The 16,732-nt window shown below is 49.5% G+C and overlaps 1 protein-coding gene across 2 annotated transcripts in view; it reads left to right on the top strand.

Moving 5' to 3' along the window:
- Positions 1 to 4,633: 4,633 nt before the first annotated feature.
- Positions 4,634 to 16,732, top strand: part of TPO (thyroid peroxidase) — a 62,427-nt gene continuing 50,328 nt past the window's right edge. For both annotated transcript variants that reach the window (XM_032294281.1, XM_032294283.1), the window contains exons 1-3: positions 4,634 to 4,734; positions 5,547 to 5,641; positions 12,503 to 12,587. In XM_032294281.1, the coding sequence (XP_032150172.1) occupies positions 5,548 to 5,641; positions 12,503 to 12,587 (179 nt within the window). In that variant the 5' untranslated portion in view covers positions 4,634 to 4,734; position 5,547. The remainder of the gene's footprint in view (positions 4,735 to 5,546; positions 5,642 to 12,502; positions 12,588 to 16,732) is intronic.

Genomic DNA, 16,732 nt, shown 5'->3' with positions numbered 1-16,732 from the left:
AACATGAGGCACAGGGGAAGGGCATCGCGCCCCTCGGCAGGTTCTAGAGTCACCTGGAGAAGTGACTCACTGTCAGCAGTGCCCTGGAAACCAGTCCCTTCAAGTGAATGCACAGCCGTATTTAGGGCCGCTTTGGACCTGAGCGCCGGTCTTGGCCCCAGCTTTTCCAGCAGTGTAGGAGCTTGCCCGTGTGTCTGTAGTTGCAGCCGAGCTGAACCTGCCACATTGTGTTTAGAGGCCTCGTTGTGTGAAGAACCTGTTTCCTTGAATAGGAGACTCCAGGAACCACACGGTCTGGTGCTCACAGCCTGACAGGAGCCTCTCCAAGGGGACAGATGGCGGTCCCCAGAGCCTAGGCTCCCACTTCTACTCAGGGACAGTGGGGACATTAAAATGGTTAGTGCTATCTGGGGAGTTTATTGGGGTGTGAGAGAGATCCATCCTTATTTCTTAAATTTCAATTCACGACATGCCTCCTATATTTGTCTTTGGTTTTATCTGACTTGTATAAACTGGCAAATAACCTGACTGAGTTTGAACAAAGATGGACAATTCTTCAAATTTTACAGGGGAATTTAATTAAGTTTGGATTACAGCACTTTATTTTCAAAATGTGTTTGTTTTAAAATGACTTGAGCTCTAATAAGAGTTGGAAGGTGACACAGGGCTCCCAAACACCCTTCACCCACCTGGTCAGTGTCAAGACCTGCACGGCCACAGCATGGCGACCAGAGCCAAGACGTGGACGCAGGTCCGAGGCTGCTGACAACATCTCAGGGCTCATCCCGGTGTCGCCAGCTTTTCCATCTGTGTCCTTTCCTGCTCCAGGACCCAGTCCTGGCACCGTGCAGCCTGTGCCCTTGGGGGTCATCAGGCCCCTGAGTCTCCTCTTCCCGTCCATGTTGTTCTCTTAAAAAATAAATTTATAAATTTAAAAATACAAAAAGCAAACAGCGCGTGCATACACACGCGCACACATACACACACACACGCACGCACCAGGCACCAAAAGATAAACACTTCATGATCTCCCTTCTATATGGAATTTTAAAAATGTTGAACTCATGGAAACAGAGAGTGGATGGTGGACACCTAGGGTGGGAGGCAGGTGTGGTGGGAGGCAGGTGTGGTGGGGGAAGTGTGGTGTGGGCAGGCGCCATTGGGGGCAAGTGCCAGTGGGGGTCAGGTGCGGGTGGGTAAGCAGTGGTGTGGGGGAACAGATGGGGGGGGGGGCAGGTGCAGTGAGGGGGGAGGTGTCTTGGGGGCAGAAAGATGTCCATCAAAGGTGAGGGTTTCAGTTGTGGGTAAAAACGAGGGATCTAATGTGTAGCTTGGCGACAGTAGTTAACAATACTGTATTGTTTATTTGAAAATTGCTAGAATAGATCTTAAGTGTTGGTATCACACACACAGAACGATGAGTATGTGAGTGCTGTGTATGTTAATTAGCTTGATTTAATCACCCCACAGCATTTACATGTATCAAAACATCACATGAGCATAAATATATGTAATTTTTATTGTTAATTATAGCTTCATGAAGCTCGGGGTGGGGAAAACTAAAACAGAAAAGCTAATGGCGAGAGAAAAGGGCAATATCAGGCTGTGGTTTGAAGACTGCACTATGCAGTCACACCCTGGCCATGTTCAGGTGAGTGCAGCGAGAGACCACCCTGGATCCCTCCTCTGTGACGGTCACGGGGAAGGGTCCATTCCGTGGTGGTCCTGGGTCCCGGTTCGGGAGAGCCTCTTGTCTGTGGACAGAACACAGAATGCCTGCAGGGAGAAAGGTGGCATTTGTGTGGAGGCATCCAGTGACACATGTGATCTGCTGCTTCTCATGCATTGATCAAGGTATTCAGCTAATCAGATTTCCCCAGGGTATCAAATAGTTCACTGGCACTTACCTTGCCAAAGAAATGGAAGCAGTGCTTGCTGTCTTCTCGGTGGGTTCGAGGCTGGACCGCAGGGCTGGGGCCACTCCTTCAAACGAGCTTCCCCCATCCTGCTACGAGTGACTGGCTTCATGCTGTACCATGCATTCCTTGTAGATTTCTGTCTTCTTTGGAGCTTCTTGATTTTTCTCATGATGGGAGAAGACGTGTATTCTTTTCTTTTCTTCTCATGGCTAAAGCTGCCCTTTCTCACTGAGTCTGTCCCTGGAACCTCTCAGCTCTGCGTTGCTGGGTGGCCACATCTGCCAAATGCTCCCATCTGACAGAGACGGGAGGCTTCGCTCAGATGTTTAGATGCCTCTCTTTAATTCTTCCATGATGTGACACCCTCAGGTTTTCCACTGTCCCTGTGGAACTCTTCCTTCCCAAGTCCCCCAGCCTCTTCCTCAAAAATGTGTGCCATGCAGCGAGTCTTCTCCACGCCAGCGCTTCTCAGAGTTTCCCACTCACCTCTCAGCATTTCCAGCATCACTGAAGCTTCTGTTTTACTTGGCACATTATTTATATTGTTTAATTAGTATTAAACACATAATATAATCTAGCCGAAATATGTATTTCCAAATGATGGGTACATTTCTCATATTTGTGCTGGATCAAATGGTAAGAGCATCCTAGAGGGGAGGCTGGAAAACGCCCCGGAGAGGTGGTGTGGGGGCTCAGCCTCCCGGGGCCGGCCGTGCACGCAATCCCCTCTCCCAGGTCGCCCTCAGCACTGGGCGTTTTCAAGTGTCCTGTGATGGAAAGGAACGTCTGGTCAGCGTTCTATTCACAGCTTCATGCTCTCTTCTCCAAACTCTCCCTTGAGTATTTGCAACACACACTGCCTTATTTTGCCACACACCTGTCTGACTGTGTGAAATTCCCGTGAATGCCTTAACAAATGACCACACGCTCAGTGACTTTAAACAACACAAGTTTACCCCATCGGCTCTGGAGGTCACAGATCCAAATGCGCCCATTTGCAGCAAGGCCAAGGGACAGGGCTGGCTTTGCCTGGAGGCCCCGGGAGACCCTGCTGTGGCCTCCTCTGGTTTCTGGCGGCTCACAGCCACGCCCCTGGAATCTCGGTTTCTGTACTCACCTCCCCCTTCCTCCCCACAGGCTTTCCCACCTGTGTCTTGTAAGGAGCCGTGTGCTAACACTGAGGCCAGTGGATAATCCAGGTCAATCTACCCACCTCCAAATTCTTACCTGAATCCCATCTGCAAAGCCCCGTTTGCCAAGCAAGGCACAGCCACAGGCTCTGGGGCTGCATCCCCCTTGGACGCTGGTGCTCTGAGCACACTACTCTTAGAGTCTTTTCCACCCACATTCTCCCACGAAGAATCCCATTCACTCACATTCCGCCGCCGTATCCCCACTCAGGGCTCCCAAATGTGTCTCTTTAAGCTGGACTCCACCCAAAGGCTGAAAGTACATTTCCAAAAGCCCAGGGGCTCACTGCCCACCTGTGCCACGGAACCTCCAACACAAGGTCCAAGCCTGAGCCTGCCGCTCCGCTTTCCATAGCCAGCCTCCCTTCTCTGCCCTTCCTGGGTCAGTACGTGAGATTAGCTCTCGCTCAGGCATCAAACCGAGGATGGCCGAGTCCTCAGAGGCTCTCTGCTATTCTCCTGTTCCCAGTAACAACCCACCATGAGCCCTGGAATTCTCCTAATGAGCTGTCCATGCTCTCTATCCAAACCCCACCCTCCTAGGGACCAGTCTCAGGCCTGTGGAGGATCATTCACTGCTGACTGACCCCTCCAGGCTCTTTGGATCTTGAATAACTCATTCGTTACCTTCCCAGGGAACTTTTAAAGGCCAATCATCATATTCTTGGGCCTCAGAACATCTTCTAACAAACAGGCTAATATTCAGAAGTCTTTGCCTCATGTTACAGAATTTAATTTCAAATTACATAAAGGAAGTATCAATCACATTTGGAGAGGGAAAAAGAGGAGAAAGACGAAGATGATTTTCACGAAGTAGAAAGGTAAAGGACTTCTGCGGGGCCCAAAGACGCTCAACGTCTCAGGAGAGGGTCATTGAAGACACGCCGCTTTTTCATTTTCATGATGAGATGCAGCCCGAAAACAGATCAACCACAAAGACCCGACCTCTCTCAGCTTTTGAAACGCCATCGTGGTGACCTTCCTACTGTGCGCCTCGGGTGCGTGATGCGGATTGTGGGGAGAACACTGTCTGCATGCTGGCTAACACGTGCTGGACTGTGCTCGTTTTTCACCTCAACAAACTGGAAAAAAAAAGTGTATTTTATCCACCTCGTAGTGATAAGAAAACTGAGGGCTCAGGGCAGAAAGGAACAGGCTCCGAGCTGCAGGTGAGCCCTCGGTGGCCCTGGGAGCTGCACCCGTCCCAGTCCCCAAAAGAGTCACGTCCCTTTTCACAGGGTATTTAACTGCAGAAAAAGAGGAAGGTGGTGTCACCGGGGCGGATTTAGTTATTCTTTCTCCTTGTGTAAGTTTTTTCCCTGTTCTTCCTGACTCACACAGCCAGAGGCCGAACCGCACGTGAACCCTGTGACACGGGACTTTGTTTCTGACCCATCAGGACACACAAGAGGCCTGGCGCATGCACAACAGAGCCCGCAGACATTCCGTTCCTGCAAAGAGCGGAGGCCACTCCACCTGCTGGCATCTTGACCGGGCATCAGAGCGTGGAGTCGGCTTATAAGGTGGGTAACTGAGTCCCCGGGAGGCAATTGCAGCGACATTTCAGAAGAGTCACAGCCACGGATAAAGTACCCAACGGTGCAGGTGGCCGAGAAGAGAAAAAGGTCAGGCTGTAAAGCTTTTCATCTTTCCATCTTCTAAGAGAAATCCATCATTGAAACTTGAAAGTGGTCCAGCAGAGGCTGTCATGTGGGCCATCGTGGCAGGTCTGGGTGGCGTCTCTTAGCAAGGCCGGCTGGCTGACTGGTGACCTCGGCTGGGACGCGCGGGTCCTGGAGGGCCAGTTCACAGGTCATCGTCCACTGAGACACATTCCTCCACGCGGGCTCACTGGTGCTACCTGCTTAGCAGAATTACTGGCTCAAAGTAGCCACAGAACTCCACGATGAGGAAACAAGGGTTTGAAGTAGAAATGGTGGATTTTGAATCTTTGGTTTTGTCTTAACAACTTAATTTTGAAATCATTTTATGGACATAAGAATGTTTTAAGAAATTCAACAGGCATTTAGGAGTTCTATTTATCACTTTTTAAAAGGCTAAGTTTCTAATAGTATTCACTTTTTGCCACATAGATATATTAGGGGAAACAGATTTTTTTTTTCATTCCCAATAATTATTCCTAGTAAGCTGATACTGTGTGACGTTACCAGACATTTAAATAGGCTGTTACTGAGATACTTTGGCAAGTGGAGCTGCCAAATGTAAAAACTCTGCCTGTGAATGACCAGGGCCTAGGGGACCTGCTCAGTGCTGCGGCTTCTGTGCACCTCCCGACAGGGACAGCGACTCTGGCCTCGCAGACCCCACGTCTGTGAGAGCCGCCTGCCGCAGTGGAGGCTGCGTGGAGTCGGGGGAGCGGTTCCCACGGCCTTGCCGCTGCTTGACTGCAAACTCTGTTTCCTTCTGTTAACTTTAGAATGAGAACACTCGCTGTCCTGGCTGCCACGCTGGTTCTGGCCTGCACGGAAGCCTTCTTCCCGTTCATCTCGAGAGGCAAAGAACTCCTTTGGGGTAAGCAGCAAATACGTTGTGGTCTTCTGGCCTTATAGAGTTACTTTTCTCACTTACCGAAATAGAGGGCATAATGGCAGCTCTTGAGGGTCAGTTTAGGCCCCTGTGGCATATGTTTTGTTATGCTTCAGAAAAGAATTGTAATTCTTGATTTTAGAAGATTAAAATACTGTACATTTCTTTCTTTAAAAAGGAACTGATTTTCCTGGGATGACACAGTAGAAAATTTTCACTTTTACTTATTCATATATATTTTTTAAAAATTTCTTTGGGAGTGTTTTTCTTCTGCTGCTACAAAATTAGTTTTTATTAAATAACTTTTGAGATATATTTTCCAGTCTGCTACAATGTGAAAACAGGTTAAGAAAGCTGCTAAGATGCAGTGGTTAAAATCATCACAGATCAAACTCTTTGCTTATGCTAAATAAATAAACTCTTCACTTTTGCCAAAATGAAGTCCCAACCCTGAGAACACGTTTCACTGGAGCAAAGCCTGTGGGGGTGTCTGCCTGGACGTCCCCACCCCACAGACACCGCTGGCCTGGGAGCAGGTGACTCCTCGCCGGGCAGGTCCCTGGGCCTCTGGACACGGTCCCAGGGCCACAGTGCAGCACTAGGACCTCTGCCCTCGACAGCCTTTCCCAGGCCTGCAGGCCTCATCTGTGGTTCAGGGGCACAGGCTCTGGAGTCCTCGCCGCTCCCAGACACACTCAGCCCAGCCTCTTGCGGGAGCCACATTTTCTTCCCAATTTTCTGCATCTTAGGACTTCATAGTCATATTAGGAGCTGCCATGAAGTTCCTAACAGACTCATAGGCTCCTTAAAGAACTCTCTCCCTCCAAGCCCCCAGGACGTGCTGGTCACTGCCCACTCTGAGATGGGGGAAGCCACGGGGCCTTTCCCTGCCAGCTTCCATCCATGCTGCAAGGATGTGCTACTCACCCCTAATTCCTGCCCCTCACCTGAGCATGGATAACACCGGAAAATTACCCATCACCATCATTATTCATGAGCAAGAATGAGATACTCCATTTAAGGCTGCAAGTGCAGTGCTCTGGCAAACACTAAAGAAGAAAATTAAATCAGAGTCACAATATCAAGAACCTCAGGAAAAAGTGATTCTGCATCTTCCCAGATTAAATCAGTCACTCTGTCACCCAGAACATGCCAGGTGCTCAGCCAGTGGTTTGTAAATTAATTACTGTTATTTTATTTCATATGTATTAAGGATCTGGATATATAAAACCATAGTAAAGCATGTTAGAAGTCAGGAGCTAGCTATGAGCAAGTCGTTGTACTTGAGAGCTACTCAAAAAAATATTTAAAACTTTGTAACATGTTTTTCATTTCAAAAATCACATTTAAAAAGCCACCAGGAATGCAGGATCCACAGCTTTTGCTAAAGCAGTTTTTTAGAATTATTTTTCCATCTGTGAGACATTTGACCTTTTCCTTTTGCTTACACGTTTGCTTAATACGTGACGAGTGCACAGCATGACAGCTGACAGTTTCTCTGTACACTGGGACACATCCTTCTGCCCGCCCATGCCAATGTTTCCAAGCTGACTTGTTATTTATTTGAAATGTGAAGGAGTCACATAAAAAATGTTATGTGTCTCACAGGGTTTCAATTTTACATCCTTTAAGAGTTGTTTTACAGTTTTAAATTCGTTTGGAAAATGATGATGCCCAGTGACTATTGTGTGTTTATGACACCTGTGCTCACAGACTCTGTGAAGCAAAAGCCTCAACCTGCTGCCTAGCCTCTGCGCAGCAGGGCCACGAGGACCCCGGTTCCCCAGGCCACGTGCGGTCACCTGTAAGCAGACAGTGTTCCACAGGGGTCCTGCTTGGCAGGTGGCTTGCCCAGTATTTCTCAGGCACCCATTTTACAGATCAAAACATAGAGGTCTGGAGTGCTCAGAAGTGGCAAGGCTGTGGTCACTCAGCCTCACGTCCCAGGTCTTCACAGAGAGCCAACATTCATCCTTGTGATGATAAATGCTGCTCAGTGAGAAGTATCAGGCCAGTGAGGTGGCTCACACCTGTAATCCCAACACTTTGGGGGGCCGAGGTGGGAAGATCCCTCGAGGCTAGGAGTTCAAGACCAGGCTGACCAACATGGCAAAACCCCATCTCTACTCAAAAGTAGCTGGACATGGTGGTGTCCATCTGTCATCCCAGCTACTCAGGAGGCTGAGGCGCGAGAATCAGTGGAACGCAGGAGGTGGAGGTTGCCGTGAGTGGAGATCATGACACTGCATCCCAGCCGAGGTGACAGAGTGAGAATCTCAAAGAGAGAGAGAGAGAGAAGATAAACCTCAGTCCTGGAGAGAGTATATAGGTTTATCAACTTGTCTGTAAATTGTAGGAAGATGTGAATAAGGAGGGGAAGATCTCGGCAGGTTCTCAGACTGGGAGAGACTCTTGTTCCAGGGCAAGATCTCCCAGGGCCAAACCACAAAGAGAAATGAACTTCAGCACCTGAAAAATTCTGTAACAAGAGCCTTTGAAAATCGAAAAAGATTTCATTTCCCCCCAAAATCTATGCATGCCCACTGTCATCTAAGAGAAGTTTGCTCTCAATCCCTTCTCTAAAGTGCTGAATTGAGTGCTCATCACCGGAGCCCTGGGTGTTTATCACTACACAGACTGAGCGGCAGTCCAGCATTCGTGTAAAATCAAGATTTATGTGTGATTATCTTTATGGCAAATGTTCCACAAGTGACAGTGGTTAAAAGAAAATAAGATGCAAATGAGCAACGGGAAGCGGAGGCAGTGCCCGCGGACTGGGAAGACAAGGGGAGCTTGCCGAGCGAGTGAGTTTGTTTAAAAAGGAAAGTTGGCAAACCTTCCCCCAGTTTATAAATTTCGGCCGACAGCAATGATTAAAGTGAGGATCAACACTCAACTCTGAACGGAAATCAAGCACTTAGAATCAGTCAGGGGCAAAGCTCTGGTCCTGGGGGCTTATGGTTTTGGTGAAGAAAGATTTTGGCTTTCATATATATATATATATAAATTTTTTTTACATGAACAGTCTTTGGAACAAGGCAACTTCCTTCTTCTTTCTGAAATACAGTGTGTTCTTGCATAATGCATCCCTGAATCCCACCTGTTCAATAAACATTATGAATGTGCATAAAGGAGAATTTGGGGGACCCGTGCCTTGTGCCTCTCAGAGCAGGAGCAATCTCGTGAAGGTGCAGGCAGAGAGCATCGGGCCACTTCTGCAGAGCAAGTAATTAAGTCCTGTGACTCCCTAGAATTCAGTGTTCAGTTCTGAAAAACATAAGGGTCAGGTTCAAACTCCTTAAGTCTATGGTCCCTGCATCCGATTCCTCTTCCCTGGGACTGCTTGGCACGAGGAAGGAAGGGCAGCTGCAGGGCTGACGGTGGGAAGGGGCTCAAAGCCAGCCACCCAGCTCCCTGGTGCGGGAGAGCTAACGTGAGCTGCTGGAAACTGAGAATAATAAGATGCAGGAAAAGCTGTCTGCAACCCCTCGTTTGCCTAAAAGTAGAACATAAATCCGCAAAAGTGTCCCCTTCCCTCTCCAGCAGAGCCCAGGCCTTCAACAGCCTGGAACCAGCCCAGAGGCATTTGTGTGGGGAGCCAGCCTGTAGTCCCAGCCTCCCTTCCCGTAGCTGCCCCGGAGCGGCCTCCTGGCAATGTGTTTCCTGGGAGCTCAAAGTCCTTCGCTTTGGTCTTGCAGCTTCTTGGAAATGGGGTGTTCTTTTGCTGAGGGGCTGTGCAGCGGAGTTCTAACTGTCCCTCCAAGTTTCCATCTCGGGGTGCTCAGGGGGCTCCCTCTCGGAAGCAGGAGGCCAGGTTAGTAACCCCCTGTGGGTTTTCCCCTTGTGAATGAGCCTTTTGTCAGTCGAATTTAAAATGCCCCAGAAAATTAATCTAAGATGTAAGGAGCACTGAGTTTCCTTTCTCCCCTGCAGAGGGATGCCAGGCATCTCTTCAGCCAAGAAGCAGTTAACCCAAACAATGCAAACACTGCTGGTTCCAATAGAGACTTGAGACATCTGATGAGAATTATGTGTGTGTCTCTGGCAGGAAGTTTTAATACAAAAATGTATTTATTTTATGAAACTTAAAAGATAATCTGTAAGCCTATAAAAATATTATTTTAATTCTGTAAAATAGTTTCCAATCAGAAAAGAAACTAGAGACTAAGCAACATGTGACCGGTTAAACTTAAATAACAATATATTAATATTGATCAATAACAGAAAATGATCTCTCTAGTAACTGCCATTTCCAAGCATAGTAGAAAAAGATAAGCATTTATTTGTATTTAATCAGTTGCTTCCTAAATAATTATCAAGTACCCGCTGAAAACCAGCCTTTGGTCTCAGTTGTGAATAGCGCAGAATTTTGCAGAGCCCTCACGGATAAAATGCACGTACACAGGATGTGAGCGAGAGAGCTAATTTTTTTTCTGGTTTCTAAAGATCAGTAGGATCAAAATTTCATAAAGGAAAAGCTGGGAGCTTGAGGTTGACAATGTCGTGAGATGAAGGACAATCGTACACTATGTCCTCAGCTCTGCAGCGTGGAGGTCGGTCTTGGCCAGGCCGTGGATGTCCTGAATCCTGAGCAGGGCCTGCGTACCATTCCATGGGCATCCAGAGCCTTCAGATGCTTTCATCAAAGGCACAGGCACAGGCAGGCCTTGTTCTAGAAAGTCCGCTTGGGTGACAGCAGGAGGGACAGGAGGACGGGAGGTGGGGGGATCAGTGCAGGAGCCTGTCGAGAGCTCCTTCTACTGAGGCAGTGGAACATGAGAGTTGCAGGGGCCAGGCAGGAGTGAGACGTTCTTCCAGAGGGGCTGTGGGAACATCAGCACAGCATGGTGAGTGAAGGGCAGGATAGACCACGCCTGGGTTTCTTGCTAGGGGACTGGAGTGGGCAGGGGGATTATTTCAGGCCATTAACTCCCCTCAGTGGGGAACAGAGGAGGATGGTGTGGCCCGGGAGAGGCGTTCAAGTTGAAAACAGGCATTTATTTGGGAGAGGACGAAAGCAGGGTGAGAGGAGAGGGTAAAGGTCAGAGGAGCCAGAAATGTACCTGGGGTGACGCCAACAGGAGGGAGACCACTGAGGGAAGAGAACCTGGGGCTGCAGCTGAGACAGCGGCCAGAGGCTGGAAGCAAAAGGCGCGGGGGGTTGGGAGCACCGAGCACTTGCCAGCCCGCGGTCAAGGGCCCTGACAACTTCTCTAAAACATCCTATGACGTCACTCTGTGGCCAGCGGAGAAAACCGTGCAAGGTGAAGTGATCTGCTGCATCACGCGGAGGCAGATTGGTCTCACTCCAGAGCCCATGGCCGTCACCCCTCTGCCACTTAGGAATGCCAGAACATCCCAAAAGCACCAGAGTCTTGCCTGGGGTGAGCAGCGGGGTGGGGCCACTGCTTCGACAAATAAGCTGCCATGGCTGACCTCAGAATACAAACTGTGAGCTGAGTTGCCTGGGAAATTGCAGTGGGTTTAGAAGGAAATAAGGAAAATAAATGAAAATTCCAAGTGTCTTATATCTCAAGCTTTTGCGGAAGAGGAGGTTCCCTGGCTCTTGAGAGCTGAAAGGCATCTTGGTAAAGCCCTGAATGCTGGTCCTTGAGGTCTGCCTCTGCCCCTGGTCCTGTGATGACCAGGCTGCCCTTCCTGTCTCCGCTGCTACTCACTCCCAGGGGCATCTGTCCCACCCGCCCCCCCACCCCATCTCACTTCCCCGAGCTCGCCCACGTTGGTGCGAAACTGGGTCCCCTGTTCAGACTCCACACCCAGAGCCCACAGCTCTGCTGGCTGTGCTGTGGGACCCTGGCGGAGCTGTGAGCCCAGCTGGGTGCCCCTCCCTCCCTCCTGCCCTTGCTCCAGGAAGCCCCACACCAAGGCCTCTGTGCATTGCTCTCTGCCCAACTCTGAGGGGTCATCCTCTGCCCCGAGTGCTTAACCACTGGAAACTCATCCCAGAACCCCAAGAGAGATCCGCCATGGAGTTTTCCTAACCTGACTGTGTCACACGAAGAGAAATTGGGTGGTCCAGGGAACGGACGGGGTGGGGCAGGGTGAGTAGGAAGAAGTGATGGGGGAGTTTGTTTGCTGCCTGGGTGGGGACCAGCATGGAAGGCGCTTGGGGCTGAAGCCTTGAAGAACCTGCAGGTGCCTCTCCTGGGCCAACCTCCTGCAAACGCCCCGCTGGGCCGTGTGGAGAGCAGGAGCCTGGTGTCCCCTCAGGGACTTGTATTTGCTTTTGAAATCCATTCATTTCCCTTGATGGAGTGTTGATGCTACACGAGTGAATTTGGCAGCCGTGTGTGACGGTGACCGAACACTTGCCATCTTCCTGTTACCCGTCTAGAACTTCACATTTTTACCCAGAAATGGGGTCTTAACCTCTTAAACGTTCCAGGTACTACAACAAGTAACATAGGAGTGAATGTTTTCATTGGAAACTGCTGGTATAATGGAATTATTTTATCTTTTATTAAGTACACAAATTAAGATAGGCAAATCTTATTATCAACTTTACTGCTAGTTTGGTAACCAGTGATAAAAATTCAGAACATAAGTTACTCAGAATCATTTGAGTGACTTGGGCAAGTGAGAAATTAAGGTGAGCGACTCACCTGTCCCATCCTCCAGGCAGCTCCGTGTGGGGGGAATGGACACCCCTCTGTATGGGGAAGCCAAGGCCCTAGAGGGGAAGCGACCCCCAGGACCTGGCCAGCCCGCCTGCCCCGGAAGCTGTGTGGACAACACCATGGCAGCGTGGGCTTGAGGGGCAAAGCAGCAGTGTCAGGGATTGCCAAACTGTCATTGCGCTGTGATTGTGTAATCCTCTGTTTCTAGGAAAGCCTGCGGAGTCTCGCATTGCCAGCATCCTGGAGGAAAGCAAGTGCCTGGTGGACACCGCCATGTATACCACCATGCAGAGGTGAGCCCTGTAGAGGGGCCTCAGCCCCCAATGCCACCTACGGGCGCATCCCCCCGACATCCGCACATGCGTGGCCTGATTTTCACAATTGCAAATGAAAACCTGAAGCTTGCCAGGGCTAATTTACTTTCCCAGTGCCCCATGTAAGCAGCGGACAGAACTGGTATTTAATCTCCTATTCGTTCTTTAGCAAGACAGAGAGGAAGAGACCATGACCCAATCAACACTTACAGATACAGCATCCTCTGTTGGTCCAGGTCCGCTCCATTGTTACATATTTCCTGGATTCTCAAAACACAGTAGAGGCACCTGATAGCGAAAGGGGCCTCTCTCCTCAAGGATCAGGACAGATTAAGGACAAAAGAGAGACCTAGATCCAGGTCTTTGGTGATGTAGCTGTAACATTACCCGCAGCATATAATAAATAATTAAATGGAGCTGGCTTCCATTTTTTAGATACTTAGCACTTGTAATTATATAACAGCCGCCACTATTAAGGATACTGTGGTCTCATATTACCCATTTAGAAAAAGAAAAGAAAAACAGAAAACCTGTGAAGCAGTTTGTCCTTCCACGCTTATTATTTTGTAGAAAGTTGACTCATAATTATATAAGCTCTTGAGATACAAAGTATCAAAAGACAGCAGTTAATGTATTCCAAGTTTCTATTATTTCAGCCAGAAATATACCTTATTGTTCACATTGGCTGCAAACAAATTGTTATTTATTTCCTAAAAATTGAATCAAAGGAAAAAATATTTCTCATAAACTCATGCACACTGTACTATGTGTAAAACGGGCAGGAGTTACTTGGGAAGAGGTGGGAGTGGGGAGTGGGGTGGGTACCGCCTGCATAGTTAGGAGTGTGTGCTGCTCTTGTAGTGGCAATTTGTGAACCCAAGTGTTAGGACAGATCGCAATCTGTTTAGAACGTTTATTTTGCCAAGGTTAGGGAAGAGCCTGTGTCACAGTGTCAGGAGGTCCTGAGGACATGCACCCACGGTGGCTGGGGGAAAGCTGGCTTTTACACATCCTAGAGAGCCATAAGACGTCAATCAACACCTGTCAGATGGACATGGTGGGGAGCTTCGAGGGCGTAAGCAGACGTCACATTTTTCTGATTGGCAGTTGGTTGAAACAATTCTATCAACAGGAAGGAATGTCTGGGTTGCCTTAAGGCTTGTGGGCACCAAGCTTTTATGATGAAGCCTCCAGGTTAGCAGGCATCCCGGAGAAAAGGTCATGAATGTTTCTGATCAGACTTAAGATCTGTGCTGATGTGGATGCCGGTGGGTAGACTGAGGTACATCCAACCCGTGACTTTCCCATCACAGCCTGAACCAGCTTTTCTGGTTAACTTTGGAATGCTCTTGGCTGAGACGAGGAATTCACTCAGGTGGTTAGGGGAGGACATTAGCATCTTATTTTTGGTTTACAAACTGCATGTTACCAGGCCCCTTTTTAAATCAATGCCTTGATCCTAAGGATGCATTGGAGTGGGGAAGCCAGGGAGAGGAGTCCGCTGCAGAGACTCTTGGCAAGATTTGCCTCTTGAGAGCTCCCAAAAAATACCCATATACCTATTCCAACTATGTTTCTTTCCTTAAGAAATACTGTTTCTGCTGAGGAACAGTCATTGTTCTAGGTGCTGGGATACAGAGATGAATCCGATCATTTTATATTCTCAAAGGTCCCTGCCCCTTCTGTAAAGACAGACACCTGAGTGGTGCACTTCATTTAGGAATGGGTTTGTTACAGATCATCAGAAAACATGATGGCTGGTGGTCAGAGAACTGGCTCTGAGTAAAAGTTTTAATAATAATAAAATGCTTTTACCCTTCAAAGCACATCTAGTTACTTTAGAGCTGAAAAGGAAAACAAAACTTTTCTAAATAATAATATCGGAAGCGAGAGAGTGTCGAAGTTACTTCTTCCACTCGCTGGTGGACGGCGGTGTGGCCCGGGCGTTTGGAAAGTGATATGAAAGCACAGAGCCTGCCCGTGAAAATGCTCACGAAAAAGGAGCATCTGAGACTCCACCCTTCACCCTCAGGCATCGCTTCACTTACCTGGGGTCGGGGACGGAGGGCTTTGCTCCCAAAGTAGATGCAGGCAGAGTTTGAGTGTCTGTCCTCATTCCCTGAGACCAGCTCCCGCAGAGCAACGGGAAGGAGACCAGGACAGGCTGCACACTGGGGAGGGGGCCCTGTACCTGGGGTCCCGGATCTTTATAACGTGCAGTGAGCATGCTGGCCCAGGCTCTGGGGAACAGCATCCCTGTTTGACGGGAGAGTGTGCAGCATGTTCTGGAGGAAGATACCGCCTCCAGGAAGGCAGGGGAGGGTTCCGGGGCCTGTGGCCCATGCTGCACCGGCAGCCAGGTTCACCTGCAGCAGCAAGACCCTGCAAGGGCAGCAGGCAGGGGCAGGACCTGCCCATCCATTGTGTCTGGGCCACCTGGCCAGGTATGGCTGCTAGCGAGTGGCCCCATGAGTGTGTGGCGGTGGGAATGAGCATGGCCTTGACCTGGCAGGTGCCCCTCGGACAGGGCAATGTGCATTGATCCCACCATGGCAGACAGCGGGCACTGCCTTGAGGAGCAAAAGCCTCTGGACTCATGCAGCTTCCTGCAAGGGCCTCACAAGGCCACACTCAGTTGAGGAACCGACCCTGAATGAGCTAAAACTTGCACTTATTTGCCTTTAAAACAAAGTCTAAACCCCAGTCACTCTGAGTGTGCTTTTTTTTTTCTCTCTCTCTCTCTCTGAGGACTGCACACAGTTCCTGCCTCAGATTTGGTCCCTGAGTAGGGTGGGAGCAACTCCCTCCCTTCCTAATTGTATAATTTTGGCGAGGGCAGAAGAAGCATTTGCAGGAGGAGGGTGTGGGTCCGGGGAGGCCAGAGGCGGAGGAACCACATGCTCCCGTCGGTCTCAGTGGCTCACCCATGCTCTCTCCAGGATCATATTCCTTAAGCAGTAAATTCGTTCCTTCTCAGCATTCAGGGACAGTTTCCAGTATTCAGAATTCACTGTGAGTTCCAGAGTATATTCACTTAGATTGGTGATATCACGTGCGTCTGTTTAGTGTTCACAGTCAGACGTTCTGGGCATTGCTGGGGCAGCAGATAGAACAGCTAAAGGAGTGTTTTTACTCAGTCAATGAAGCTTCTGGATGGTGTCCATGAGCCAAGAGCGACCCGGAGAATCAGTGCGAACACATGTTCGACGCATGGCTCTTGCTTGGGCTCCACACACTAAGAATGCGAAACCAGCTGGAGTCACAGTTCCCCTAACTTGAGTTTGATTTTCAGATATTGTGCTGTAATTAAAAGCCTGCAAGGGTCGCCCCTTAATATCTTGCTCGTGCTGAAGCCGAGGTCTACAGGAACATGTGTCTGCCTCTGGAATGACCCACGGCTGTGGCCCCTGGGAAATAACTGCAGATGAACAGCACAGAATGCTGTGGCTTCTGGGATGGTTGAAGCACCTCTCCAGGCTCTCCTGAACTGAGCTCCCTGTAGGCTAAGCTCTGCAGAACGTGGACACGACAGGACAGTGACCAGCCAGCGAGGGAGCGCCCTCTGGGCTGCATGGCAGTGCAGGGACAGGAAGGGCTGGCATGAGCAGCATGGCCTGGGGACCCATCCAGTGGACCCACTGAATGAGATGCTCCAGGACACGGTCAGGAGCTGAGCGGTTTCCCAGACCCCTGTTTCCCTGATGTAGTCCTTTTGGTGCCAGCTTGTGTTGTCCCATGGGTGCCAGGTGAGAGAAGGGATGAGACAGGTGAGCCCTCGAGTGGGTGATGTTCGAGGAGGCACAGAAAGTGGATTTCATCAGAAGCAGCGCCCTTGGCCTTCAGATCTCAGAGATTCTCGTTCTTCCTGTCAGCCAAATTTCTTGCTCAGATAGATTTTAGATAAATGTCTCCAAGAAAAGCATGCATTTTGGGGAGGGTCACTATCCTGTCCTCCATGCCGAGTCATGGGGAACCCCACAGGTGCTTATGCTCCGGCTCTGCTGCTGTGAGTGACAAAGTCATTTGTTCCTGGTGAGGGGGGGCCTTCAAGTGAGGGGAGGTCTGCAGGTGAGGGGGCTGCAGGTGAGGGGTATCTGCAGGTGAGGAGGGGTCTGCAGGTGAGG

Source organism: Sapajus apella, unplaced genomic scaffold (genome assembly GCF_009761245.1).
Source record: "Sapajus apella isolate SASKATOON/1434 unplaced genomic scaffold, GSC_monkey_1.0 scaffold31, whole genome shotgun sequence".
NCBI classification, from domain to species: domain Eukaryota; kingdom Metazoa; phylum Chordata; class Mammalia; order Primates; family Cebidae; genus Sapajus; species Sapajus apella.
Note: the sequence above shows the minus strand (reverse complement) of the source record. Positions and strands in the feature narration are given on the sequence as shown.